The sequence below is a fragment of the Adiantum capillus-veneris genome, chromosome 6 (assembly GCF_014529385.1).
Source record: "Adiantum capillus-veneris isolate H3 chromosome 6, ASM1452938v2, whole genome shotgun sequence".
Classification (NCBI taxonomy): Eukaryota; Viridiplantae; Streptophyta; class Polypodiopsida; order Polypodiales; family Pteridaceae; genus Adiantum; species Adiantum capillus-veneris.
The window spans coordinates 10,507,387-10,535,304 of NC_140936.1; the positions used below are offsets into that span (position 1 = coordinate 10,507,387).

Here is a 27,918-nt window from a genome sequence, read left to right on the forward strand (position 1 = left end):
CGTACGGCCTGCCACGTCAACCAATTAGCACGTTTCTTGGGCGTCCGTACAGCTATCCACGTCAGCAGCCTCCACGTGATTTGCTGGGCTAGTGTCCCTTGGGCATCATTGGAAAGTGGTCCATAAGTTGGAACAACTTTAAAAGTCCCTCTGCTAGGATATTGCCACATCATCACTTTGTGACAGTCAGCCACCAGGGTGACGACCCGCCTGTCCTGATGCCCGTACACCCTCTCTCTGCCCATCTACTCAACTGCTGCACAAGCATGGATGCGTACAACCGTGCCAATGTGTGTCCAATCATGATAGTGCGGTAGTTGCTAGGCTCCATAGGGTCCCCTGACTTGAAGATAGTACGATAGTGGACAAACTCTAAGTATCAGGTAGGCCTTTGCACATGGCACGATTGAACATTACTGCTAGAAGCTCTGTAAGAAGATCTTTGGCATGTATAAAACACTCTGCTACCAGGCCATCGTGATCATATGCTCTCCTGGTCTTCATCCTGTCAATGGCTTTCTTTAACATCTGAGCGGTAAAGAAAGCACGTGTGTGGGCATGGCTCTGGCAGATCTGGAAAAGGTGGCTGCCTTGAGATTGTGTAGAGGGATGATGCATACACCTCCGTAGAAGTGATGACTGGTGGGGGAGTGTGCTCATGGAAGAGTCACCATGCCTTGCCTGAATCCTTTAAGCAACTGATATAAATCAGTTTTGTGCTAATTTTTCCGATTTAATGATTCTTTTAGTGCTAGGCTTCATTATGGCTGAGTTGGCCCTTGATCTCTGGAGTCATGACAGAAACTCACTACGCTGAGCTCATGTGTGTGCGTGTGTGGCGTGTGTTGTGTTTGGGAGCATATGTTAGTACCTAGTTCTACACCCACCATTGGGCACTGACGACGTTAGTGGGGATGACGTGGTATTTAGTCAATACTATGCATGATGGAGCTGATGGTTATATTGTCTTGTGGGTGACTACCATGGGTCTATACCTTGCACTTTCCTTTTAAGGGTGAATCTGGGCTTATCCTGGATTCATCTAGGTATATATGATATAAATCCTGCTCTAGTCGAGCTAGAAACGCCCTCTTCTTCCGGTGTACCAAACGCCGAGAAGCAATCCGTGATTGCCTGTGAGTAATGACTCCTAGAAGTACCTCCCTTTGAAGTCGGGCTCTGGTCTCTGTGCACTTCTCATCATACCAGTTATTTTGGGGTATGCTCCCAGAACGTCGTCGCTGCCTAGGCTCACTGTGTGGGTATGCCACTGCTGTTGCATCTTGTAGTGTCTTTGTTGCTATGTAAGTGAGCTCCCTTAAGAGGTCTCCCTAGATCCTCTGTGCATAGGCATCTGTAGATACCATCTAAGTAGACAGAATGAGTCTCCGAAGTAAAAGTGCATCTGGTATGCGTAGATGTCTGTGCCAGTCGAGCTATGCTGAACTGGAATGAGACGGTAAAACGTGAGGAGGGAAGATCTACTGCTACCCCAATAGGCGTGGGCCCGACTATAACTGGTATGAAACTGAGCTGAGCCAAAACATAATCCATTGTGCTAGCCCCATGTCTATGAGGAAAACAAATGAATCCACTTGATGCTGGAAATCTCTGGAGGCCATTCAAGATGGTCAGTCCATGTGAAGCTCCCAAATCTGTCAGATATCTCCCATATCTAGTGTGCTCTTCATCCTACGAAAACCTGGCCAATCCCATTTCACTGATGTCCAATTCTCTCAACATTTTCTCTGAGGTATCGTAGAAAGCTGTCTGAGACTGGCTTGTCTTGGCATTAAAGTCTCCCAGAAGAATGGCATCTCCATCCTTAGCAGTGTTGCCAAGAAACTCGTTTCTTCACTCGTGAAACGTACGAAACGTTTCTGTATGAGTTTGGACGTTTCAAAGGTAAAGTCAAGGCTCATGTTACATGTAAACCTTGAAGCCTCTTGCTCTTTGTTTCGGTCATGAAATCCTCAATGTCATGAATGTAGCTTCTGTCTTGCTTCTAATATGAAAGTTAGTCCTACTCTCCCTCTTTTTCATGTCTAATTGTAAGGTAATGCTTAAAACATAGATCTCAGCTTATACCACTGAAACTTACGTACATTTCTTTAGTTTGCACGAAACTTTTGTTTTGGCGTTTCTTTCTCGGACGAAACCGTTTCGAAACTTCTGAAACTCGTTTCAAACGAAACGTTTCGAAACTCCGTGGCAACTACGATCCCTAGAGAACTCCCATATGTCCTCATCCAATATCATGTAGGGTGACTGCCACCTAGGTGATGCATAATGAGATGTGCTGGGAGCAAAATAACATATTGCAATGTAGAGAGGCCTCCCTATCTCCGCTCTCACTTTGACCCACATATATCTAGCCTGCTCATCTCTCCGAACAATATGAACAATACGAGAGAGAAATGAAATGAATGATATATTAACGTCTTCAAAAAGCCAAAATGACCTATGAGACCAAGCTGTTACAACATAGTGAATCTGACACCATGTCCGGATACAAAAAAGGATCTAAAACAAAATACAACTACTACAAGGTGGGACTCTATAGATGCGCCAGCTAATACAAAAGGTACAGAAGGTGTAGTACAATGGAAGAAGGGGGGGGCAATGGCGAGGATCCATCCTCATTTGTACTCTGGACACCGAGAAAGTATGGCTCAAATCCTTTGTTGTAGTCTCCATCGATGCTGTGTAGCTCCTCTCCTTACTCGTGGTTGTGTGGATATCCTTAGTTCCAGTGTTCGGTCTATGATAGTGCCAGTAGTGGTAGTGTGAGTGCGGACAGAGCTCTGCAATGGTGGCTGCTCTTCTAGCTGTCCAATATCTAGTGTAAAGAAATCTATAATTTGTCTCTGGGACCGTCTTCTCCAACTCTCCTCAGTAAAGTGTCTCTATGCCTGTGTAACTCAAGTAGATACAGTCCAAGACATCTCTGATCCTCATAACTCATGACCCTAGATAGAGGCCCGAACCCCCCTCTGAATAGACAATGGAAACGGCCTCGTATCTCATAGTACATTGTGCAATGACATATGTAATGTAGCTCTGTCTTTGGCTCTAGATGACATAAGCGGAATATTGTGTTATCTGTTGGTATCCCTCTGAATCTACTAGTCTCAATCTCGAGCTGATGTGAGGATGTGCGTATCTAACCAATGGCACAACGCAGACCATGAGATAGATGTGTGTCTATATAGGTTGGTCAAATCACAAACCCATCTCCTGTGAGATGGAGAAGATGCTCTCTATAGAAAGCCATCTTCGTGTCCAACTCTTGTGCCGGCTCTATCCATGTCCTCCTGGTGTCAAGCTGAATCAGGTCATGACGAATGAGTCTAGCAATCTCCACCTGTGTCAGAGACATCGAGGGTGCCTGAAGAGAGTACTGGAAAGGAGATAGCCTGTCCATGGTGAAGCCATGTGTCTGAAACCATGATTTTATTTGTCACGTGCACATCTAACCCTATGTGTACGTGAACAAGCTACTTCATGACAAGGGTTCAGTTCAGTTCAATCATTCTAGAATAGGAAGTGTTTTGGCACTTTTGTGAGTCTGCTTGCAGACCGTGCATGTCCAAGCACTTAGATTAGATGCATATCCTCTGGTTGCACACAGCATGATCATCAGATTTCCATAGGAATCCATCAGGAGCATTTTTACAGTGCATAGACCTATTTTCCCTATTTTAGACATTTTTCACTTATTATTTTTAAGTGACTTTTGTTGGGAACTAGGTAGGGCAAATTCAGTAGCCAAGTATATAAGCAAACCTAGCGCTAGCACTTTTTGGCAGAAGAGGCAGCAAGAACTTTGCGTTCAACAGAAACCTTCTCAGCAAGACCACCTTCCCCGCAACCAACAGACCTAGCGTTTTCAGCCCATCTGAAAGCCTAGCGTTTTTGCATGACAGATCAGCCCTGGTGTTTGCATTGCAGATCAGCCTCGGTGACAACAAGATAGCAGATCAGTCCTAGCGTTAGCAGATTCCACAGCAACACAGCAGATCAGCTCTAGCGTTAGCAGATTTCTCCCGCAGGACAGAACTAGTCCTAGCGTTTTTTATTTGCAGATCAGCCTCGGTGTTTTGCAGATTCATCGTGACGGAACCTCCGTAAGACCAGCGTTTTCAGTTTTCAGCAGTCAGACATCGCAGAAGAAGTCCCAGACCTCGCTGATCTCACCTTCCTGCAGCAGATCCTCACCGCACGGTCAGATCCATCGAAGTTTGCAGTTTCAGCCCGGAAAACACAGATTTCAGCATCTGCGTTTTCAGCGCGTCGTCGTCGCATCGTCGCCATCGACATCGTCAACGACATAGTGTCAGAATTCAGCAGATAAAGATTTGCAGATTTCAGCCGGTAGCGTTTTCAGATTTCAGCCCGTCTTGTCGTCGTCCTCATCGTCGTCGACATCATCGGCAAGTCCAAGCATTGTAGAGATTTGTGCAATCAACAATAGACCGCTCTCTCCATAGAGAGTGGGGCCTTCGGAGGAGGGTTTGACAACATTCTGATGTCGTATTCTTCTCTCTCTATCTCTCAGTCTCAGCACCTTCATTCACAGTGTTCACCACTTTGTTTGTGTCCATTGCACTCTCTCACTAAAGGAACGGAAGGCTCTCCCTTCCGTAAGTAAAAGGAACCCTTGAGCACAGTTCGGAGCAGTCATCTTGAGCAAAGTTCAACATTCACATCCGCTGCACGTTACATTATTTGTGCATACCAGCATGATGTGTCCCCCTGTAGAGCTAATTGTGTGGAAGACTCAAGGGCCAATCTAGCATATCTGTCTCTAGTAGTATCCCATAGGCTGTGTACAAAGGAGACTGATCTGGTAAGCGCCTCAATCTCCATAGGGGAGTAGCTAGCTCCGGTCGAATGATATCGTGTGGTATGGAGGCCTTGGCTCTAATCAGTCGAGAGATCATAGATACCAAGGGCCTCTCCATACTTTTCCAACCATCGTGGCCTACAGAAGGTCCCCAAACCTGCACCCCATACAACGGCTACCAAAGTATCAAAGAGCCATAACTTTGTCCGAGGTTCCTGGAACTGAACCTGCGAACCCATCCTCTCCAAGCCTCCCACACACACACAGAGAGAGAGAGAGAGAGAGAGAGAGAGAGAGAGAGAGAGAGAGAGAGAGAGAGAGAGAGAGAGAGATTGTTTTAGCGTCGTAGAAAACTATCCAGAGAGAGAGAGAGAGAGAGAGAGAGAGAGAGAGAGAGAGAGAGCATATATTGGTACCAGGCTCTACACTCACTATTAGGCAGTGATGACGTTAGTGGGATTAGTCAATACTATGCATAATGGATCTGATGGTTATATTCTCTTATGGGTGACTACATGAGTCTATACCTTGCATTTCCTTTAAAGGTGAATTTGTGCTTACCCAAGCAATATGCGCTTGCCGTCTCTTTCCAAAGCTCATAGAATCTGAGCTAGTGCAGGTTTGTGGAGATTATGGCCCCGGTGTTCTCAAAGTCGGCATGGAAATGTGTGTGGCATCTTATCCAGGTACGATATCACACCTTCAAACTTGGTCTGTGTCTGGTTAATAATCCGAAAACAATGTTTACCATTTTTTATTTTCCAGAATGATCTAATCCATGGATGGGGCTTGGATTTTGAGTTGGGCAGGTGTGTCAAGGTATGTTTCCTATCCTCAATGGAGGCCTAAGACATCGAGCCCTTGAGCCTTGTTTTCTCCATCTAAATAACATGAGAAAGTTTTGCAGCCTGCATTTGAGAAGGTTGGGGTTGTGGATGCTCAATGGATAGTCCACAAGTTTGTGCCCTCCTTGGGTTCTCAGGTAAGCCCTTTTCTCCTTTTTTTTTTTTTGTGGAGATACAACTGCTACTTGAACGATGCCGCTGGGTATTGAGCCTGGGTCCTAAAATATGCGGCTACGGCAGCACTGTTGGGTCTTGTTGCCATTTCCATCCCTTGTTGAGGCTTCTACGCTCATTGTATTTTGAACTTTGCATGAACGTGCACATTGCCATGTAATGAGATATTTTATCATGATTTGAAGCAAGGATGTTTTTTCACTGTAGGGAGAATCTGTGAATGGTAGAGCTCCTTGGGAAGGGGTATGCTTCTCTCTTTTGCTGTTCATTATGTTTGTGAGTAGAACACACAATCAAGAAAGCAAAAGAACTGGATAAATTTGGGTGATATGACCATGGCAGGTGCGCGACAGATGCCATTACGAGTGGGACGTGTTTCAAAAACGATTGGCTGCCGCTGATGAAGCTGCCATGCGAGACAAAACAGCCACATTTTCTGTTGGGTAGTAGCTTTGGGCACAGGAGATGGAATGCTCCTTAAGTGGGATATGCATTCACCCGAAAAAAACACACCCCATCTAAACCGCTCCTTCATACTCCCGCTTTCTGAGATATCCATTTCATTGCCCCCTCGGCCCCCGCCCGTCCCCGCTGGGGCCCCAAAACAACTACAGTGCTTCGTTAGCTGCCTTCGCATTGAATTGGGACACAAAGAGCAAATATATTGTTATCTAAAAAATAGAATGAGTAAACACTTCTTTGCATGTTTGTCTTTGGTTTCTCAAAAATTACTATTTCTTTGACTTGTCGTCTGGATTAGTGATGTCTCTTGGAACCAAATTCTAGTCGGCTTCTTCTTTTCTTCTCACTTGACCTTTTTTGCTCTTATATCTTTGTAGAGAGAGAAAATGAGATTTTATAATTTATTGTAGATTGATGCTTCTAATAATGTCATATTCATTACTCTAGGGAGGGGAAAAGGGATAGAAAAATGTAGCAATGAGAGAGAGCTTTTAATTTAAGGCTGATTTGGGATTTTTAGATTGTTGATTTTGGCTTTTGCATTTTTAAAAGAAAAAAGAGAGTCAAAACGAAAGAGAAAGGAACCTTTTTGTTTTAATGGACTTGGATTTGGAAGCGAATTTTGTTTGGAATATAGTTGACATGATGAGGCAAAATAGCGATGTAGGTGATGGAAAACATTCACAAATGAGTGGAGAGATTGTCATAGTGAACTGTAATGTCTCAATCTTTGTCAATGCTTTAACAACTAAAAATTTATAAGTGTGAGGGCCATGCTAGGGACCACTGGCGGTACCATCTCCAAATAGATACACCGTGATCTTCGACATCCCTCCCGCTTAAGACTGATACCAAGACAAAACGACTCCTGCTCTTCGGTGTCAACTCAAGAGGGTGATAATCATTCACTTCTCTTATATGGATTCCTTAGTCTCGAAGCACTTTTGCTTATCGATCCAACTTTCCAATCAAAATCATCAGAGTAAATTCAAATTCAACCTTCTAGGGTCAACTGGTGGGAGTTCTCTAATTGACCCTTGGTTTAAGGTTATTGACGCTTTTTTCTCAAGTATAACCGAGCACAGCCGTTCGAGCGTTCCCTTAAGATGATTATATTTAATAACTACACAAAACCCTCATTCACAAGCTTAATCTCATTCCGTAGATTGAGATCCCTTTTCCAGTTTTGATTAAACTTAATGAAAAACATAAAATTGAGTTCAACTTTTTGACCAACAATTAACCCTCTGTGAATCCATCCTCCCACTGAATTGTTTAGTAAATGCACCTTTCCAAGGTAGTACTATGATACCAAAAAACAGTATTTCAAACATGTCAAACCAAGGATACATTTCAAGCATTTGAAAACAATATGCAAACTGTTGCATACCATTGAAAGTGTGTATTTGTCAGGTTGTTCCCACCTTTTTTTTTTATAGAATATTTTACTTTCCTTTTTCGTTAGTGTTAGTAAAATTATATAGTTATCTTTCAAGAAATCACATATACTTCTCCAAACATATCCCTATTTTCGTCCTATGACTTGGGTATCCTATCTCTTGCGTCCCGTGTGGAGGCGACGCCTTGACACAATTTTCAATTCTTATTTTTTTAAATTTTGTGTGGGAAAGATTTACAAAAATAATATATTTTAAATTCTTTTTAAATCAATAATCTGAGAAGTAGAAGGTCCGTGGCTGATGAGGACAATTGCGGAATAGCCGACTTAGGTTCTTTTTTACCAAACAATTAGAAGAGTTCCTTAATTAAATCACACCCTCCTTCCTTATCTTGACCTCTTCATGGATCTATTTTTCTTTCTCCTTTTTTCGCCGGCATGAAGCCTACCCGGACTAAGCCGATTTCCACCACCTGGTCGGGACTCACTCCCATTCAATTCAATTTCCATGGCAATGAATGAACCCGAACTCAAAACATAGACCAACGGTTTTCAGTCCTAGCCAAAAATGACCATCTCTCGTTGCATTCCACAAGTAAACACTTGCGCCAACCTTTTCTGAATATGTAAGAAAAAGTTCACATTTAAACCTTCTATGTTATGCTAGAGCTATTGTTGGAGCCCAACTTGTCCAACTTTTGTAATGAGCCCACCTTGTAAAGCCTATCAAATTCTCATTTTTATGTCAAAGACGTCTTATCATTTTGATCCACTTGTTTGGATTATGTAAAGATTAATTAGTCGATCGGGACCCAAATGCGTTTCCACTTTGTAATTATGATGAGTAGAACTCAATTAAAACCCCATGTACATTTTGAGCTAAGGTGACTAAAGTATAAAGGTCACCTTAAAACCATTTTTTTAAATAACATTTGAATGATTAATCCTATGTCGCACGAGTCTTAGAGAGAGGGAGAGAGAGTGTGATCTTATCCTCTTCGCTACGTGCATCTCTCTCACCGGATTTACGAAGCGACCACACCATCGCGGTAGCCTCTCCAAGAGCTACACGTCCATGTCACGCATTCGCATCTTCGAGCTGCTCGCGAGCGATCCTTCCACAAGCTTGTTTTGCTTGTAAGTAACACAAACAGTGTCTGTTTTCAACAATCAAGTACTTTATGGAATGATGGAGAGATTAGCTATGCACAGATACTCATAGACATAGGTTTTGCATACTTTTAGATTATGACCTGTGAGTCTATCGCGATTGTATTCGAGATAACTAGGGTTAAAATCTGGTGAGATTAGACTTATAGGTAAGTATATCCTAGTGAGAGGATGGTGCCTAGCAAGTTTGAAGCGATCCCGAGTTCATTTGATGTGTAAACGGTGTTATGAGCGTTTAGGGATATAGTGGGTTGCAGTCAACAAGGGTTATTGATTGATGCATCATAGAAGTGCCTATGTGTAGGTTGGTCTCAGCCTGACAAGCTAACGAGATTGCCTCTGTGCACCTACGGGTTAGTCGTGTCATCGGATGATAAGTATGTTGTCTGTGTCGTGCTTGTGAGCATGAACAGGGGAGTAGTTTGCCCTAAAACATTGGCGCCGCTGTCGGGGACACAAGACCTTAAGTAGGGAGATCTACATCACTCGTGTGATGGCTAGCTTACTTTAGTTTTGACTAGAGAGAGCTTAAACTTTTAGAACAAGATCCAGGATAGGGTATCCTGAGGTCTAGTGGATAGCCAGGAAGCCTGTGTCTTGCCGAGGGTCTGTGACTAGTTAGATTTAGTTAGGTAGGATAATGTGGAGCTATGGTTTTATGGTTTTGAGTGCTTGTTATGGTTGTGTAGAAATAGTGTAGAAAAACGCTGTAAAAATGCAAAACAAACAAAAAGAAGAAACAATAAGGCTGTTTGCTTGCCTTGAAAGCAAAACCCACACCATATACTCTTTAAGGGGGTGAAAAGAGTAGACATTTGGATTTATGATCCAACGCTTGAGAAAACGTTAAAACTGCGACCAAAACCAACAAAAAGAAACAAGTGATTGTCATAAGAAAACACTAAGTGAACCTAGAGAGGCCAAGAAGAGATATAACCACTAGTTTGGGGTAAATTGATTGTGTCATGTGGTACAACTGATATTCACAAGCTTAAGATGAAGTGTCATCAAATTTACATCACTTTAAGTGCATTTGAGTTGTGAATTGCCATAGAAAAGTGAAATTTGTCAAGTGCTTGAGTCCAAGGTCAAAATAAGTCCAAATTCAGTGAAACTCATAGGATAGACTTATATGGGCATAGGGGACACAACTGTCCAAAAACAGTAAAAAAATCACATCCCAATTGCTCTCTGGTGAGTCTATCGCGATAGACTAGTGAATTTTGAGATAGACCAACAACTGGAAAAAACCCTTCATACCACAGGTTTAACACATCACTACAAGGGTGCTCACAAAAATTGAGTGAATTTGAACACCATCTTGACCACAAAACTTCAAAACTGGTGTTTTAGAGTCTGAATTCAGAGACAGGGGCAAGAAGGCTTTGACCAAATGTCCAAACAGTGCACAAACTTGTCAATGCACTATACAGGGAGTGGGGGAACCAACTGTGGAGATAACTTGTGAAAAAGGCCAACACTGGAGAACTTGTTGAGTTTATCGCGATAGACTCGGGAAGTAGGGGCTAAGGACCTTATTTTTCAAATTCCTCCTAGGGAGAGCTTAAGCAGAGCCTAAATAGCATACACACCAAATTTCAAGGTGTTTAGATCACTGAAAGTGAATCTAAGGCCCAAATAGAGAATCAGGCTCTAACAAAAACACTGAAATTGGCCCAAAACCCAAACCAAGTGTCCAAACTTCATAAAACTTGAGGGATAGACTGTAGAGAGTAAGGGGAACTCAAAGGTAAAGTCACAATTTTAAATTGGCTTATGCTGAGTAATCTGTCAGTCTATCGCGATAGACTCAGAAAGGGGTGATTCAGACAATTTTTGCAAATTGTGACTATACTGCTAGGACATACTCTTCACATAGATCCCAGCCATCATTCCACATTTGAAATTGGACCACAAGAAGACTGACCAGTTGTCATTAAAAAATAAAATAAAATAAAAAGTGGTTGTTGTACATAATTGAAAGATTTTTCCTGGTTCAAGGAAAACCCTTGTGAACAGACTAACCATACTTGTGTAGATCCCAGAAGGAGATCATCACAGAGCCGCACAAGAAGGAGTCTAGGTAAGCTTTAAGTTTGCAACCCAGCTTTCATTCTTATGTATTTAAGGTCAGGAGCATTTTTTACGTCAGGAGCTAAAAGTGTCAAAAGTCAAGTAATCACCGCGTCCACTGAAAAGAGTGTAACTCAAACAAGACTAGACCCATTAGCACCGATCATTGAGGAGGGTAGTGATACTGACACTTCGTCGGACAAGTTCTTCTTCATGATGGGGAGTCAACAGCCAGGAGGTTTCTACGGAGAAGGACCAATGCTAGGGGGAAGCACCTCCCTAAATCCTTTAAACGATACCAAGTTCACTATAATCTTCTTAGAAGGAACAAACTTGAGGGGAGCCTTAGTTTATTCTGACTATCGAGGACGCAAGTGTATTTGTATTGAAGAAAGACCGGCTCAGAGACTGGAGATAATTCGAGTCTATGATGATGGAGATAGATTCCGAGACGAAAAGGGGAACCACTATCTGATAGTTAGTAACCCTGAGGATTACAACAGATATGGAGATAATGTGGCAAAAGAAAAAATGGTTTCAGAAACTCAAGAACCGCCACCAAACATTGATCGACTTGGAACGCTTTTTATGTATGATAAGAAAAAAACCAGGATCTCAACCTATAATGAGAATGTGGGAATTTATAAGCACGAGAGCGAGGGAATAGTCTCTTACTTTTGTTGCAAAGAACCCTACCCAAGCGAATTAAGCAAAGACAAGGTTCTTTACTTATTCTCTTATGAAATTGCTATGGGGAAGGATATCGTTTTTGTTGATAGGTACGGGCGAGAATACAAACCTATTCTCCCAGAGGAGGTAGAAAAGGCAACAATTCCAGAAGCATCAACATATGCCCCAGAAGAAGTGCCAAGAGCCACCACACCCCTAGTAAGTCGACAAATCCCTTTTCAGAAGATTATGACGCGACCTCACATTCTACCCGACAGCAGACATTTAACAACCATTTAACAACCAAAGCCAACCAGCAACCCAGCCATCATTGCAGGCATGGCTTCGATAGAGTGCTACATTAGAACAAGACCGAAACCGAGATGGTTATCAAGCTGCACGAGAGTAAGCCAAAGACTCAAGTGTCAACAGAGCCTGGAAGACCACCCTTAGAACGAGTTCGGAGAGATGAACCATCTCTTGCAAGAACTGTTAGAAATTATGGCTTAGGAGCACCACTGGGAGAGGAACCTGGCCACTACAGAAGACCAGAGGAGGTATATCGACTAGGATGTGGAGATCCAATGATGAGATTTGTAGACCATCGTAGAATTAGACCTTCTCAAGTGCAAAAATGGGTAAACAAGAAATACACGGAAAACAGGGATCCGAGAGATCATGTAGAAACCTTTTTGCGTGTAATTAGAGCTGAAGAGATGTTAGACTTCCCTACACAATTTGCAGGGTTTGGATTAACCTTAGAGGATGATGCAACTACTTGGTTTGACTCTGTGGAGCGTAGAGACTTCGAGTCTATGGAGGAGGTGTTTGACGAGTTTATCGAGGAATTCTCACAAAGGGGGATAGCTCATAATACGGTCTCACAAATCCATAAATTCAAACAGAAAGACGGAGAATCTGTGCGAAAGGCAGCCCTAAGACTAAAAAGATATGTTAAGTTCTACCGTGTGGAAGAACTGCCAACTCAATCCAGATTTATGCTTATATTTATCCAAGGACTGAGGAATGCAGAAGTCCAGAAGGACTTGCATATGAAGAGGAGCACGACGTTAAATGAGTTAACTAAGGAGGCTCTTTACCTTGTGGACAATTGTGCGGTCTACAAAGAGGGTGAGTTCAAGGATCTTGACGACGATTCATCTTCACAACAGAGCGGAAGCAAGTCTTCTAAGACAGCACCGAAAGGTGAAGTAGCTATAAACCAGGAGTAGCTTGTAGAGGAAGTGCTAAAAAAGATTTAACTTGTACACCAAACCCCAGGCTAAACAACCCAAGTGGTGTGCTATTGAACAAAAATGGACAAACCATGGGATGGAGGAATGTTATTATAATAAGGGATATGTGAGAGAGAGACCTTACGCTCCCCAAGCTCAGGTGGCATCTCCTCAAGTTCCACCGATGCCTAGGTATCAAGTAGGCAACTTACCAGGACCTGTAGGTGTAGAAAGACCACAACCAGTGTTGGGACAACAGCCACCTCTACTAGGATTACGACCAATCGGCATAGGATACACACCAACAGTAACAGAATCTGAAGAGAAGGCTTTGGTGCCTATGCATGCATACTACGAAGATCCCAATGGATATGCTATAAATCCTGTCTATTATCCACCGGAAGAAAACTCCACACTAGAACCATGGAGCATGATAGGAAATACAGGACCACCAACTGCTGCACAGGTAGCGGGAGAAGGAAGATATAGCTTGGATGAATGAACATTGTTGTTCATAGAGAACGGAGGCATGAGCGGGCAGAGGCATGCACACCAACAAAGAGGAGCTCAAGGAGCACCTCAACAGCCTAAGGGACCATGCTACAAGTGTGGTGGAGACCATTGGCTGAGAGACTGTCCTCATGATGAAATCATCAGGGTCAATGCATATTGCACCGAGTGTGGAATTACTCACTTGATTCCTGATTTCCCTAAGATCCTAAGCAAAGGATCAAAGACTACTTTGAATATGCTGGGAGCACTGCCTTTTAGTGGAGGGTCAGAAAACGAAACAACGATTCCTGTTAAGGATTTGATGAGAGCCCAAACAAGGAAAGATGACAATCAGCCAATAGTAACGATGAAAATCAAGAGGAAATCAAGACTGACAAGTCTAGTGTCAGTCGTGATAATCCTTGGAAAGAACGAAGAGCGAAAAGAGAAAGCTGTAGAAGCTGAGCTAACAATGGCTCGAGAGCAACTTAAACAGCAAAGAGAGTCTGACTCTCTAAAATCGACGGAGGGACCAAGGAGTGCAAGCTCAGGAGGGTCTGTATTGGTAGATAAGGTCAATGAACCCTTAGATGCAATCTTGCAAGCATATGAAGCAAGATTGAAGAACAAATAGACTCTAGAGTAAAGGTGGATGACATATCCATATCCAGAGATAGAAAAACAGATACTAGAGATGTGCAAGCAGTTGATTGAAACTGCACAAGCCTTACTAGAGCCTCCACCTATGGAAGTGAGAGATAGAATAATCAAACCACCAAACAATGAAACACCTATCAAAACTAAACAAAGGGTACCTGACAAGATAGAAAACGTTAAATCCTTGCCTGATGTAGAGGATGCAAGAATCGTGCCTAATAGCACTGATGAATCACTGAAAGATTTTCCACCATATACACCCATTGTGAAAGAAAATTGACCTGAAGAGCTATGGGAAACGGTGAGAAAAGCTCAAGAAAAATATGAGACAAAAATAGTCGAGTCAGCGCCTTTCTCGGAGTTGAACTTGAATAAGCCTCCATGGGATCTAGACGCTAAATCATTTCAAGGGGATGATGGTTCAGTTGCATCCGAAGATAGCAGACTAGCATCACTCAAAACTTTGCCGCCATACATGGGAGACTACGAGACAAGGTCAGAAATTCTAAGGGTACCTTCTCAAAGGATAGGAGGGTCAAATCAATTGGACACTAAAATTTTGACAGACTTGTTGTCCACTCCGGTCAAGTGTACAATCACATTGGCAGAATTGTTAAAAATTAGGCCAAGCATGTGGACGGAAGTGGGAAAATGTGGACGGAAGTGGGCAACACAACTCTACCAGTCGAGTATAACGGCATAGAGACTAAGGCCATACTTGATAGTGGAGCTGGCATTGCCATTGCTACCAAATTACTATGGGAAAAATGGGAAAAACCGGCAATACGAACAACTAGAATGAAATTGCAACTAGCGGATGGGCACATAGAAAGGCCTATAGGATTGCTTGAGGCAATTGTGGTATCTTCATGTGGCATAGAGTACGAACATACATATGCCATAGTAGATTTCGGCAAGAAAAACAATTATGAAATTATCCTTGGTAGGCCGTTCATGAGGCAACTCAAGATGGTGCAGGACTGGGGGTATGATTATTTGTATCTAAGACATGCTGAAACCACTACAAGTGTAAATATGAGGAATCATAGCTACCATGATGTCACGAGAACACCTGTGGAAGAATTCGACTCAGCCACCATTAGTGGATCAGAAGTCCCAGCGTGGTTCTGTAAGAAAAAGGAGATATGGATGTGTGGAGCGTCTCAATGTAGTGAATTCGACCACAATGAAAGGACACTAGAGAGGGTATTGAAAGACGATGCCTATATACGAGAACCCTTCCCTGAAGAGAAGCTCGAACCCCTAGAATGGTCTCAAATTTTGGCTACATTAGATGTATGCGTCAATGAAGTCACTCCCACAAAATTTTGTGACGAGAATGGCTACGATATCGTACCATACTACATGTTGAGCAAAATTGTGGAGGAAGACGAGAACGAAGGAGACACCGAGAATAAGAGGGTTAATCAAACGGAAACGAAACTTGATATTAAGATAGTGGGTTATGTGGACAATCCCACAAAAAACATCGAGCAAGATGAAGAAGAATTTTATGATTCTTCTGATCAATGTGAAAACGAAGATAATGCGGATGACGAGAAGACAGAAAATATGGAGGAAGATGACCATCAGGATCAAGACAACGACGTCTTTTACAACTTCCCGAACCAAAGTGTGAGACGCCAAAAAAGATACAAGAGTAGGCGACACCATAACAGTCTAGCAACTAGGCTTAGACCTATGCCTGAGTTCAGGAGTAAGAAACATTTCCTTATGAACATTCATGCTGTTGATTGTGCTAAGGATAAAGTGTCAGGAAGATTTCTTAAGGTTGCTGAAGACCCAGGTTTTAAGGCAAGACTGTTGAAACTTAAGAAAACCAGCAAGGCAAAAAAAGGAGTTGCAATAGAAATATTAGATGTCTTGGAGATCCAATTATAACGAAAGTTGAGCGGAAAAAGAAATACAATGATTTGAAACAAAAGCTGAAAAATGTATGGACAACTGAAATGGAAAGTAGTGATGGATCGAACGCTAGTGATGGGAGTAAAAAGATAGATGTACCTCCTCACTATTATAAGTACACCATTCAAGAAAGAAAATTGGTGGTCCAACAACCGATGAGAGAGCCTAAATCCAACGAGTCCTATGATGGGCTAGAGAACGCCAAGAAAATAGACCTAGCAGAGCTGGGAGAAAGTCCTTGACCTGCTTACATTGCTACTGATCTAAGCCAGGAAGAAGAGGACTTACTGATCAAAACGCTTAAAGAATTTCGTGATGTATTTGCCTGGTCATACAAAGATCTGAAGGGGATGGATCCTAACATTTGTGAACATTCAATCCCTCTGAAGTCAGATGCAAAGCCAAGCAAACAACGCCCATACACGTACAATGAGACATTCGCCAAAAGGATCAAGGAAGAGATAGACAAACTTATGGAGGCTGAATTTATTTATGAGATAGAGCACACAGACGGGGTGTCGCTGATCGTGGTGGTACCTAAGAAAAACGGAAAATTACGAGTGTGTGTGAATTTCAGGAAGGTAAATGCAGCAACAATAAGGGACAATTATCCTCTCCCTATCACGGAACACGTTCTGGAACGAGTAGCAGGCAAGCAGGCCTATAGCTTTATGGACGGATTCTCTGGTTATAACCAATTGGGGGTCAAACTAGAAGATCAATACAAAACAGCGTTTGCAACAAAATGGGGCATATATGCGTTTAAGGTAATGCCATTTGGCTTGACCAATGTTCCATCCACATTTAAGAGATTAATGACACATGCTTTTAAAGAATACTTGCGAATATTCTTGGATATTTACATGGATGACTTGTGTGTCTATTCTCTATTGAGAGAAGACCATATAGATCATCTTAGAAAGGTATTCGAGAAATGCAGAACGTATAGGATTTGCCTCAACCCAGAAAAATGTGTATTCATGGTACGACAAGGTAAGATCCTAGGCCACATAGTATCGGCTAATGGAATTACCACTGATGAAGACAAGGTAAAGGTGATCATAGAATTGCCAAGACCAAACACTGTACGAGAGGTACAATCATTTATGAGACATTGTGGATACTACCGACGTTTTATCTACATGTATGCTGTAATAGCAAAACCCTTGTATAGTCTAATCATGATCTTCATATGGACCGACGAATGTGAGGAGTCATTCTAGAGACTAAAAGATGTACTGGTATCTGCACCAATTCTAAAAGCACCAGATTGGTCAAAGATTTTCCATGTACATGTAGATGCTTTGGTATTTGCAATAGGTTGTATATTAGCACAACCAAGGGAGGGTAATACAGATTTTCCCATCAGTTATGCTAGTAGACAACTCAACAGTGCAGAGAAGAATTATACCACCATTGAAAGAGAAGGATTGGGTATGATATATGCGGTAAAGAAATTTCGTCATTATTTGCTTGCGAACAAATTCACATTTTTTGTGGATCATCAGACACTGTTGTACTTAGGAAACAAACCTTGTAACACGGGACGAATTGTAAGATGGTTCATTGTGTTGCTGGAGTTTGATTTTACGGTAGTAGTAAAGAAAGGAAAAACTCATCAAAGAGCAGACCACCTTTCTCGATTACTACATGGCGAAAAGGCTACTGGTGTAGATGATGATCTCCCAGACGCATACCTGTTTAATATAGAGATGGTACCAAAATGGTCAGAGCAGATTATTCCGTTGTTGACAAATGAATGAATCTTGACGACAGACACACGGTGGAAGACGTTAGACAAGCACAAAATTACACAATGCTTGCGGGAAGAATGTATCATCATGGAAACGATGGAACTCTAAGGTTGTGTATAGGCCCAGAGGAGTAAGACGCGTATCTAGAGGAGGCCCATACACAGACAGGGGGATTCCATCGAGGAAATCAAATGACCTATGAACGATTAAGAAGACTTGGAGTGTATTGGCCTGGAATGGCAGGCGATGTAGCTAATTACATCAAGAAGTGCAAATTTTGCACATCCAATACCACTGTGGATTATGCCACATTATACCAAGTGACAATAGCACCCGCATGGAGTCATGCTATTGGGGAATATTTGACTACTAAGGAGCTACCAGGAGATTGGTCTAAAGCCAGACAAAAGGCTTTACAAATCGAAGCGAATAGGTACACCGTCATTAATGACTAATTGTATAAAAGAGGAACTGATGACCAGTTGAGATTAGTTCCTCATGAAAATGACTACTTTCCATTATTGGAGCAAGCTCATGCAGGCATATCAGGAAGTCATTTTTCAGCGGAGAGAACCGTAAAAATCATTATGGTTGCAGGCATATGGTGGCCGACGACCATGATTCAAGATGCAGAAGAATTCGTGAAAAGGTGTGATGAATGTCAATGCACTAAGGTGCCAGCTAAAAGAGATGACATGCCTTTAAGACCAATGATGAGAGCTCGAGAATTCGCTAAATGGGGATTGGACTTTGTTGGTCCTATTACTCCACCAGCTTATCGTTCACAAGCACAATACATCATAGTGGCCACTGATTATATGACCAAATGGGTGGAAGCAAAAGCCACAACGAAAGCAGATGCTAGAACCACGACACAATTCTTATATGAATATGTGTTTACACGATATGGCCTTCCAATTGAACTGGTGAGTGATAGAGAGACACACTTTGTAAATGAAGTTATCGAACATCTCTTGACTGAGTTTATGGTAATTCATCGCAAATCTGCACCCTATCATCCACAAGCCAATGGCCAAGTGGAAGCGACCAACAAAATATTGTGTACAGTTCTTACGAAACTGGTTAGTGAAACAAGGACGGACTGGGATCAAATGCTATATTCAGCATTGTGGGCTTATCGAATTGCATATAAAACAACCCTCAATGCTACACCGTTTAATATGGTGTATGGGTTAAATGCAATATTGCCTATTGAATTTCTGATTCCCACACTAAGGGTAGCTAAACAGTTGGACTGGACGGGCCATGAGCTTTCAGAACGGTTAGATGACCTTGAAAAATTAGATGAGTTACGACTCAATGCAGTAGCAACCATTTATGCAAAAAAAAAAGACAACAGAAAGAGTTTTTTGACAAACATGTCAAAAACAAGGACTTTAAAACGGGCGACTATGTCTTGGTATACACCCTTAAACAGCATGCCAAGAAGCTAAAGAAAAGAGGAATGGGGCCTTATTTGATCCAAGAAATCTCGTCTAGCGGAGCAATAAAACTGTCGACACTAGATGGAAAAGAAATGGGTGTCGTTTGAAAAAGTATCATCTATCTCTAACTCTTGGAATGTTGTTTCAATTGCATTACGGCAAAGCCTATAGACAGGAACAACAACGAATTTAGGACGAAGCACAACAAGAAGCCAAGGAACGCATTGCTAAGCAAAAGCAGTTTCTAAGGACAATAAACATGGTCACACCAATGATGATTGAATAATATCCTCTTTCAACATTCCAAACAATCGAAGCGGATATACTAAGCGAAGAATTAGCAAAGACAATCACAGACTTGATGGCTCAGGACGAGAGCACCATTGACAATTTATAAAATACGTGGTGTAGTCCTTACATAAAAGCATATGCAGGCACAAAACAAGTCAAAATCTATGCATTGCTTGACACTGGGGCAAAGTTGAGTGTCATCAGCTTTGAGCTCTTTCAGAAACTTGGACCAATGACGAAATTTCTAGATACACACAGGTTGAAAGTAGCATCGGGTGATGAGGTGACCACGTTGTGGTCTATTATGTTACCAATCACAGTGCAGGGGCACAAGTACACTCATAAGTTCCATGTGTTGCCACCAATTAGATCAACAACGCCGTGTATCTTAGCAGTGTCGTGGATGAAAGCTAACAGGGTTTTCATTGATTTGGATACTAATGAAGCATTGTTCAGAAATCAAAACTTTTCAGAACCCTTCTTATCATATGATAGATATATGTCAATGTGGAGACAGGAGTCAATACATCCGCAACGCATTAATCAACAACAATAAGAAATGTATTATCAAAAACCAACAATCATGCAGGGAACCAGACAAGTTTGGGTACGACGTACAGATCTAGCCGAGACACAATTTCATCAAGGGCGGAAATATCAAGTTTGGCTCAAGCAAGACAGCTTAATTCCTATAAAGGAGTTGACATAAGAAAGGACAAAACACCAAAAGCCAGCAAAGCTTCAAAGAACAATTATTAACAAACAAAATCCGCAACGGACTATATTGGTATGGTGTCCAAAATTACCCATTCAGAATGAGCCAACAACACAGGTATGGATGCCGAAGAAGACCAACGAACATTTGTCTACAACTGTCAATGACAAGCTAGATCATACAGCCATCACGCGGAAACACGCAACATCCACAACAACAACCACGAGGATCTGTACAACCAAAGTCATCAAAAAGATATGGAAACGAAAGAATGTTCAACCAGAACATGCAACAAAGAATACAACAATATCGACTTCAACGGAAGCACAAACACAAGTTCAAAAACCTTGGAAAACCATCAAACAAACAGCGGCATAATTACAACTTCTTATCGCCAAGAAAATCTGCCAGCCAACTCAGGCTACCACAGGAAACCTCAACAATGAATGGCAATAAGCGAATCGCTTATACCTTCCTCTTACACCGCATAAATTTTTTCTAAATGCATTGACTGTGCATGCATATAGGGCTACCTTACGAGGTCTGCATTAGCACGAGTTCACGCCTATGCACATCACATACCCTTGACGATACCCTGTCGTTCGGGAGGACTCCAACCAGGAGGGGGGGAGGCATTCCAAATGCGAACTCACAACATATATTAGAGGGCAATGTTTGTTATTGTTTTTTCAACCATTTTTGCGTTTTATTGTGTAATTTTTGGGAAAAGAATATTCCTTCGTAATCAATCAAAATTGGGGACCAAATGATCATATATGAGCCCCTAGGGATGAGTATATACTATAAAGCGAGTCAAAACTGGCCAAAAACCGTCAAAAAGTAGCAAAAAATAGGCCAAGGTTGACTATTGAGAGCGAGAATGTACATAGACGAGAGAAAAGTGAGCTACAAAGGGTTTTGCTATTTATTGATATTTTTATAGGTTAGAATTGCTATTTTCGGGTTATTTTGGGATTTATTTGCTTTATTTTAGCCATTTTCTAGCAGAAAATTTAAAAAAAATCCATAATCTAGATAAAAACACAACAGAAGAGACGCCTGATCAGAGCGAGGTAAAGAAGACACAGAAAAAATATGGAGTGCGAATTTGACAGGGCAAAAATGACCACCGTCATGACGAGACCTCCAAAAGGAGAAATCTGCAAAAATTGTAGAACTGGAGCAAACGAGGTCCAAATCAGGAAATTTGCGAGCCTAAACTGCATCTCGCAAAAAGTTATGGCCACAGGTAAAAGATGGGAAAATTTCGTGTCGGAGTCTCGATTACATATAGGGGGGCTAGGCTAGAAATCTCTCATTTGAGTCATTTTCCATTGTGAGAGAGAGAGAGAGCTCCCTACAACATCTGAGACTTCCAGGAGATCATCCATCGCGTACGGTCACCAGATCTACATTAGATATGAGAGGTATGCTTGTCAACACTGACTCTAAGTGTTGTTTACTTCACTTAGTCGCAAAATCTTGCCAACACCACCATCACAACCTGTGCACACATACTGTAGACCGGTTGTTAGGAAGACCTAGAGGCCACCAAATGGAACCAAAATTGAAAGGCACAATGCCTACAGCTTAGGGATCAAGCCTATGACCTTGGAAAGCACGAAGGAAGCCTCCCAAAAAACCCTAATTTCACAGGGCCTGCAGAAGGGCAACTGACCCAAAGTGATCGGAAATGAGCCAAAACTCATAGGTAGCAAGCCAATAACTTCGACAAACCAACTGAATGGTTAGACCATGAAAAATTCAGTCAAAACTGAGCCTAAAGTCCCTATCTGACAAAAACTGCGCAAAGCGTCACGATACTCTAACGGGCCGACCAAGTGACCAAATGACACCAAATTTGACAGGGTACATCCAAAAGAGGTCAACTACGAGTTGGAATGTGGCCACTCAAGAAAAAGCTCTTCCACGAGGGCAAACGATAGCAACAGGCCAGAAAGACGTCCAAATGGTCATTCTTGGTGATGTAAGCACCAAAAGAACAACCGACTGCTTTGACAGAAGGTCAAAAGGAAAGGAAAGTCAGCTTGAGTCATACAATGACCAAAAAGAACGGCGACCATCACCTAAGTGGTCTACTCCGACTCCAGAAACAACTAAGTGCTGCAAACAGGGAGTACACTTTTCCAAATTGGTTAAAACTTAATGTGTGTGTATAGGAGAGCCTACTAACACCATTGTGGTCAACTAACATCAAAAAACTTGTAAAAATGACTAGATGTTGAGTCTATCGCGATAGGATTGCTCGTACACTTAGACACGTAAAATTTTGATTGTGACTTCATAAAGGGTACTAACAAGGACTAATGACCCCAGATATCAAATCAAAGTGCAAATTTGCTCTATCTTGACCAAATAACTGAGTCTATCGCGATAGACCGACTACTCTATCTTTGGGGGGAGACGTTTCAAAAATTATCACAAGGATAGACTTGGGGAAGCATATGGAGGCAGTACACCAATTTCGAGACAAGATGGACTCATATGACAAGAAGAGATAGACTTGACAGCAGCTCAGAGTCAGAACAGGACACCTCAAGGGTAGACAATTAAAATTCACATGTGAGGGGTCAAGGGACCTTACATCAACTAGGAGAAGGCATACAAATGACTACAGAGCCAAAATATAACAAAATGACACTAAGTCCTAGTCTATCGCGATAGACTAAGCAGAATGACACAGGGCCATCTGATAAAAAAATAGAATCAACAGTTGCCTTCAGCATGATGCAAGAGGGCTACCCACTAAGTTTGAGCCCAAAACAACACAAAATGAGGGAGATAGACCAACATCTCCTTGGAGGGAATCTGAAAAAAAATGAAAGTTGATCCAAAAGGGGGTCACTTGATATCCACTTGAGATGGAAATGGGATCAGATCATGTACAAGACATGAGGAACCAAATGGTGGAGTCACATGTGGAAAATATATCTCCTGTCAAAAGATAGCCTGTCTATCGCGATAGACCGGGCAGAATTTGCAAATGAGCTAATTTTCAATTTGTTACTATAGGGTGACCTTACATGCCCTATGCACATACACCATACAAAATTTCAAGGCATTTGGACATGTTCTCCTTCATCAACAACGTTAATTTGAAGCCGTCAGAGTCAGACACTGAAAGAGCTTGCCTATCTGCTAACATTTTTCCTTAACTCATCTTGGGATTAAGAAGGCTCACCTAGATACATGCTTAAATGATAATCAATTTAGAAAAGAAGTACTATGTTTGTACATTAACCGTTACTTGTGAATACAGGATCCATGGACGCTTCTCTGGGAAAAAGAAAAGGCAAGAACCTGGCAATGGAGGGTGCAATACCCTATACACTTCTACCCAATTCATTAAAGCCAGCAGCCACGTGGATATGTGCAGAAGTGCAACAGGCAGTAGCTTTCCAAATCTACCAAGGTTCCTATGTGGATGACAAAGGAAATTTAGTGGATACAATAATGATCCCCAAGGAGGCAGAAAACTACCTAAAAAGATCACCGCAAAGGTCATGGCTGAAGAAAGTTGGCTTATGGAACTTTGTTTCCCTACCACCTATGGGGATAGATTTCAAGAGGGTACAACAACTAATTGAGACTATCCAAGAAGACAGAACTTGCAGGGTTGCACGCATGGATAATGAGATGATGAAGATTCAGATCACCAAGGAAATCATCAAAGAAACATTAAAATTGTCTGATCAGGGAGCCAACATGAGAGAAAGAAGGAAGAATCTAACAGTCTACCTGCAAAGATCCAAACTGCCTTCTTTTGAACTCATAGCAAACCCGAAAGTAAGAGAACTGACACAGGTATACAGTCAATGTTTGTTGAGCTACAGAAAGAGACCGCCTAGATACACTACACCACACGGGGTCATCTCAACAACAATGACCTGGGCTATGGGAATGACACATGATTTCTATATAGATCATGCATCATATCTATTTGAGGAAGTCACAAGGCTACAGCATGACAAGACAAATTACATTGCAGGAGGAGAAGTACTCACCAGAATGATATACCGTGCTATAGGAGCGGCAGATCAGCTACCACCTACTCCTCAACAGAACGACTGGCTGATGTTAAGAGAGAATATTGAAGACAGACCACAAAGGAGAGTACCGGACTCTACTAACACCATTGGAGGACGCAGGCTGGAAAGAGTCACCAGAAGTACACAGGAAAAGATGGAAGAAGAAAGAAAAGCTGAAGAAGAAGACTTGAGATTAAAGAAGCGGAAAGCGGAAATGAAGAACAACACCAGATTGCAGAAGGTAGCAAAGATGGAAAGAATGCTAGAAGCCTTTGTACTAGAAAGATCTCTACGAGGCGATGTAGGCGCCACTTGGAGACCCTCTAGTAGCACTTACACATTAAGAACAAAGAATAAACACAACCCAGCTTTTGAGTTGGACTGGTTTGAGAGATACATCCAAGAGAGGAATGCTACGGATGAGCTAGAACTGCCACTTGAACAGGAGGATCTCCAAACCTTGAGAGATCAATTGAGGCCAACTACACGAGATGAGGAAACACCACCTCCATCTCCAAGGCCAGAGACAAGTGAAAGGCAATCAACTCCACCTGTTGAATCTCCTCCGCATGCAGAGAGCTCACATCATGATGAGAGAGTTCCTACACCACCCAATGGAGAAGAAGAAGAAAGGACAGATGGCCATCTAAACACTGGAACAATATCAAACATTGATAAAGGCAAGCACATAGAGGTAGATCTGACAAGAGAAAAAGCTTCCTCCTCTCAAGAAATTGAGTTGGAAGCTACTATAAACCTGGATTTACAGTCAATGGAGACTCTACTAAACCAAACGAGACTGCACAGACGGTTGTTAGCCGATCAGAACAGGACAAACAAAAGGAAATTGGAAACAACCCATCAAGAGGTTCTGAAGTTGCAGGAGCAAAGAGATGACAACCTTAAACTGATCAGCATTAAAGATGCTGAGATCTTGGGTCTCAAAAGCAGAAACCTCCTCAAGGAAAATTTATAGGAGTCAGAAAGTTTCAATACCGTTTGTGAAGATACAATCAATGTGTTTCTTGAAGATGTCAATGACAGAGATGAACAAATCCAGAGGTTGATGGCAGAAAAGCAAGATGCCCTAGAGACAGTCAAAAATTTGCAAGTCGTAATCGATGACTTACAAATTGAAGTGAAGGATTTGAGAGTAGTATAACAGACATACAGGCAAGGGAGATAGAAAGAGCAAAGAAAAAAAAACATTGCTACCAGCAACACTGGTGGTCCAACCGCAAGAAGAAGTGGCAGCACTGAAGAGAGAGCTGCAATTGGAAAGAAAACATAGATTAATGATAGCTGAAAGTGCGCTTAGAGCTGAGTATCAATTGCAAAGGCAAATCTCGGACTTACAAAGTGAACAACAATAAGGACCAGCTCATGACAGTGAAATATAAAGCCTCGTTTCCAAGTCCATCAAGGAAGAAAATGAACATTTGCACAACAGAGTAAAAGAGTTAGAAGAGGCTGCAACCCAAAAGGAGATGGAATTTCAAACATTCCAAATCAATAATCGAACAATGGCTGCACAAATTGCAAGTCTCCAAACTGCAAAGAAACCCCAAGGGCAGGTGCGGGTGCACCTGGTGCAAGCGGCCACGGATATTGCTGGACTGGCAGAACTATATGGGGGTGATGATGACTATGAGGAAGGATCAGAGGACCATGGGGCCCCAGATACACAGAATGATCAAGCTGGATCCAACAACCAAGAAGAAGACGAAGATTCAGTCACAAAATTTGAAGAATAGAAGCTGGCCGAAGAAATGGAAAAGCAATCAGAGATGATGTGGTACAAGGCCATGAAACTAGAGAAGGAGATGCTACAAGGACTCTCCAGATCAGGCAAGACAACAACAGAGCTACGGGAAGAGTGGAATGCCCCGATGTTACCCTATGCTCTACTGAAATATGAAACACTAACACATCAACGGCAGCTAGCAAAGGAAGAACAAGTGCCACTATTTGAAGGAGAATTACAGGTTCAGGAACAGCAAAGCAGAATCGTAGATAGCCAGCCAAAGTGGAGGCATCAGTGGATTTTGGATCATCCTAACAACCTAATCCACTTAGTCAATGCACCACCTGAGCTCAGAGATGATAGAACGTTTTGCCCAACACCGAGAACTTATACTTACAGCCAACATAAAGCCTTACAAAGCAGAAATCCCACATGGCTGAACTATCCAGTTTTGCCAGGACCGGCCGAAGGAGAGAGAATATCCGGTTCTTACATGGTGAAAACCCTTCAGGGCGCCATTGCGAAATTCGGAGGCTCTCCCGACCTGTCCTGCAAAATGCTTTGTAAAATAGCTCGGACGTTTTTGGCCTGTCTCACAGCGTTTTCAAAGAGCTGGAGTTCAGAGTTCATGAATACGAAAAGAAACATATCGGAGCTATCATATGATTTAAGTGGGCCAGCTACAGAGCTATTTTTGTACGCATACTTCAGACGGCTCATGTTTTTGCCTAGCTACCATCTCCAGACATTCAAAGAAGCATTTTACACCGGCTTCTTCATGTACAAGTCAAAAAAATTTGGCCCATTAATGGCGAGCGAATCTATGAGATACGATGCGTTTCTACATCAAATAAACTAGGAAGAAAGACAAAGACATTGAAGACAAAGCCCAGTCATGTTGTGGTAGACATGAACTAGGAGGGGGGGAGTGTTGGAGCCCAACTTGTCCAACTTTTGTAATGAGTCCACCTTGTAAAGCCTATCAAATTCCCATTTTTATGTCAAAGACGTCTTATCATTTTGATCCACTTGTCTGGATTATGTAAAGATTAATTAGTCGATCGGGACCTAGATGCATTTCCACTTTGTAATTATGATGAGTAGAACTCAATTATAACCCCATGTACATTTTGAGCTAAGGTGACTAGAGTATAAAGGTCACCTTATAACCATTTTTTAAATAACATTTGAATGATTAATCCTGTGTCGTACGAGTCTGAGAGAGAGAGAGAGGGAGAGAGAGTGTGATCTTATCCTCTTCGCTACGCGCATCTCCCTCACCGGATTCACGAAGCGACCACACCATCGCGGTAGCCTTTCCAAGAGCTACGTGCCCACGCTACGCATTCACATCTTCGAGCTGTTCACGATCGATCCTTCCACGAGCTTGTTTTGCTTGTAAGTAGCACAAACAGTGTCTGTTTTCAACAATCAAGTACTTTATGAAATGAGGGAGAGATTAGCTATGCACAGATACTCATAGACTTAGGTTTCACAGACTTTTAGATTATGACATGTGAGTCTATCGCGACTGTATTCGAGATAACTAGGGTTAAAATCTGGTGAGATTAGACTTATAGGTAAGTATATCCTAGTGAGAAGATGGTTCCTAGCAAGTTTGAAGCGATTCCGAGTTCATTTGATGTGTAAATGGTGTTATGAGCGTTTATGGATATAGTGGGTTGCAGTCAACAAGGGTTATTGATTGATGCATCATAGAAGTGCGTATGTGTAGGTTGGTCTCAGCCTGACAAGCTAATGAGATTGCCTCTGTGCACCTACGGGTTAGTCGTGTCATCAGATGATAAGTATGTTGTCTGTGTCGTGCTTGTGAGCATGAACAGGGGAGTAGTTTTCCCTAAAACAACTATCCATGTCAAATCTTCTCGGTAAAGTTTGGTTGAATTTAGAGTGGGTTCCTTGAGTTATAATCTCTTAGTTCTTATTTTCTTTTAATGTTTACTCAAACAAG

General features: G+C 42.1%; 1 protein-coding gene across 10 annotated transcripts in view; it reads left to right on the forward strand.

Annotated features, from left to right (window-relative positions):
• LOC147455141 (uncharacterized) overlaps nt 1-6,573 on the forward strand; it is a 43,806-nt gene extending 37,233 nt beyond the window's left edge. For 7 of the 10 annotated variants that reach the window (XM_086513967.1, XM_086513971.1, XM_086513969.1 and 4 more), the window contains 5 exons: nt 5,466-5,532; nt 5,612-5,665; nt 5,754-5,828; nt 6,073-6,108; nt 6,208-6,573. In XM_086513967.1, coding sequence (XP_086370093.1) covers nt 5,466-5,532; nt 5,612-5,665; nt 5,754-5,828; nt 6,073-6,108; nt 6,208-6,312 — 337 coding nt within the window. In that variant the 3' untranslated portion in view covers nt 6,313-6,573. Of the gene's footprint in view, nt 1-5,265; nt 5,392-5,465; nt 5,533-5,611; nt 5,666-5,753; nt 5,834-6,072; nt 6,109-6,207 lie in introns of those variants that run through there. The other 3 variants (XR_015188320.1, XR_015188322.1, XM_086513972.1) reach the window with 2 other exon arrangements.
• The last annotated feature ends 21,345 nt before the right edge of the window (nt 6,574-27,918 follow it).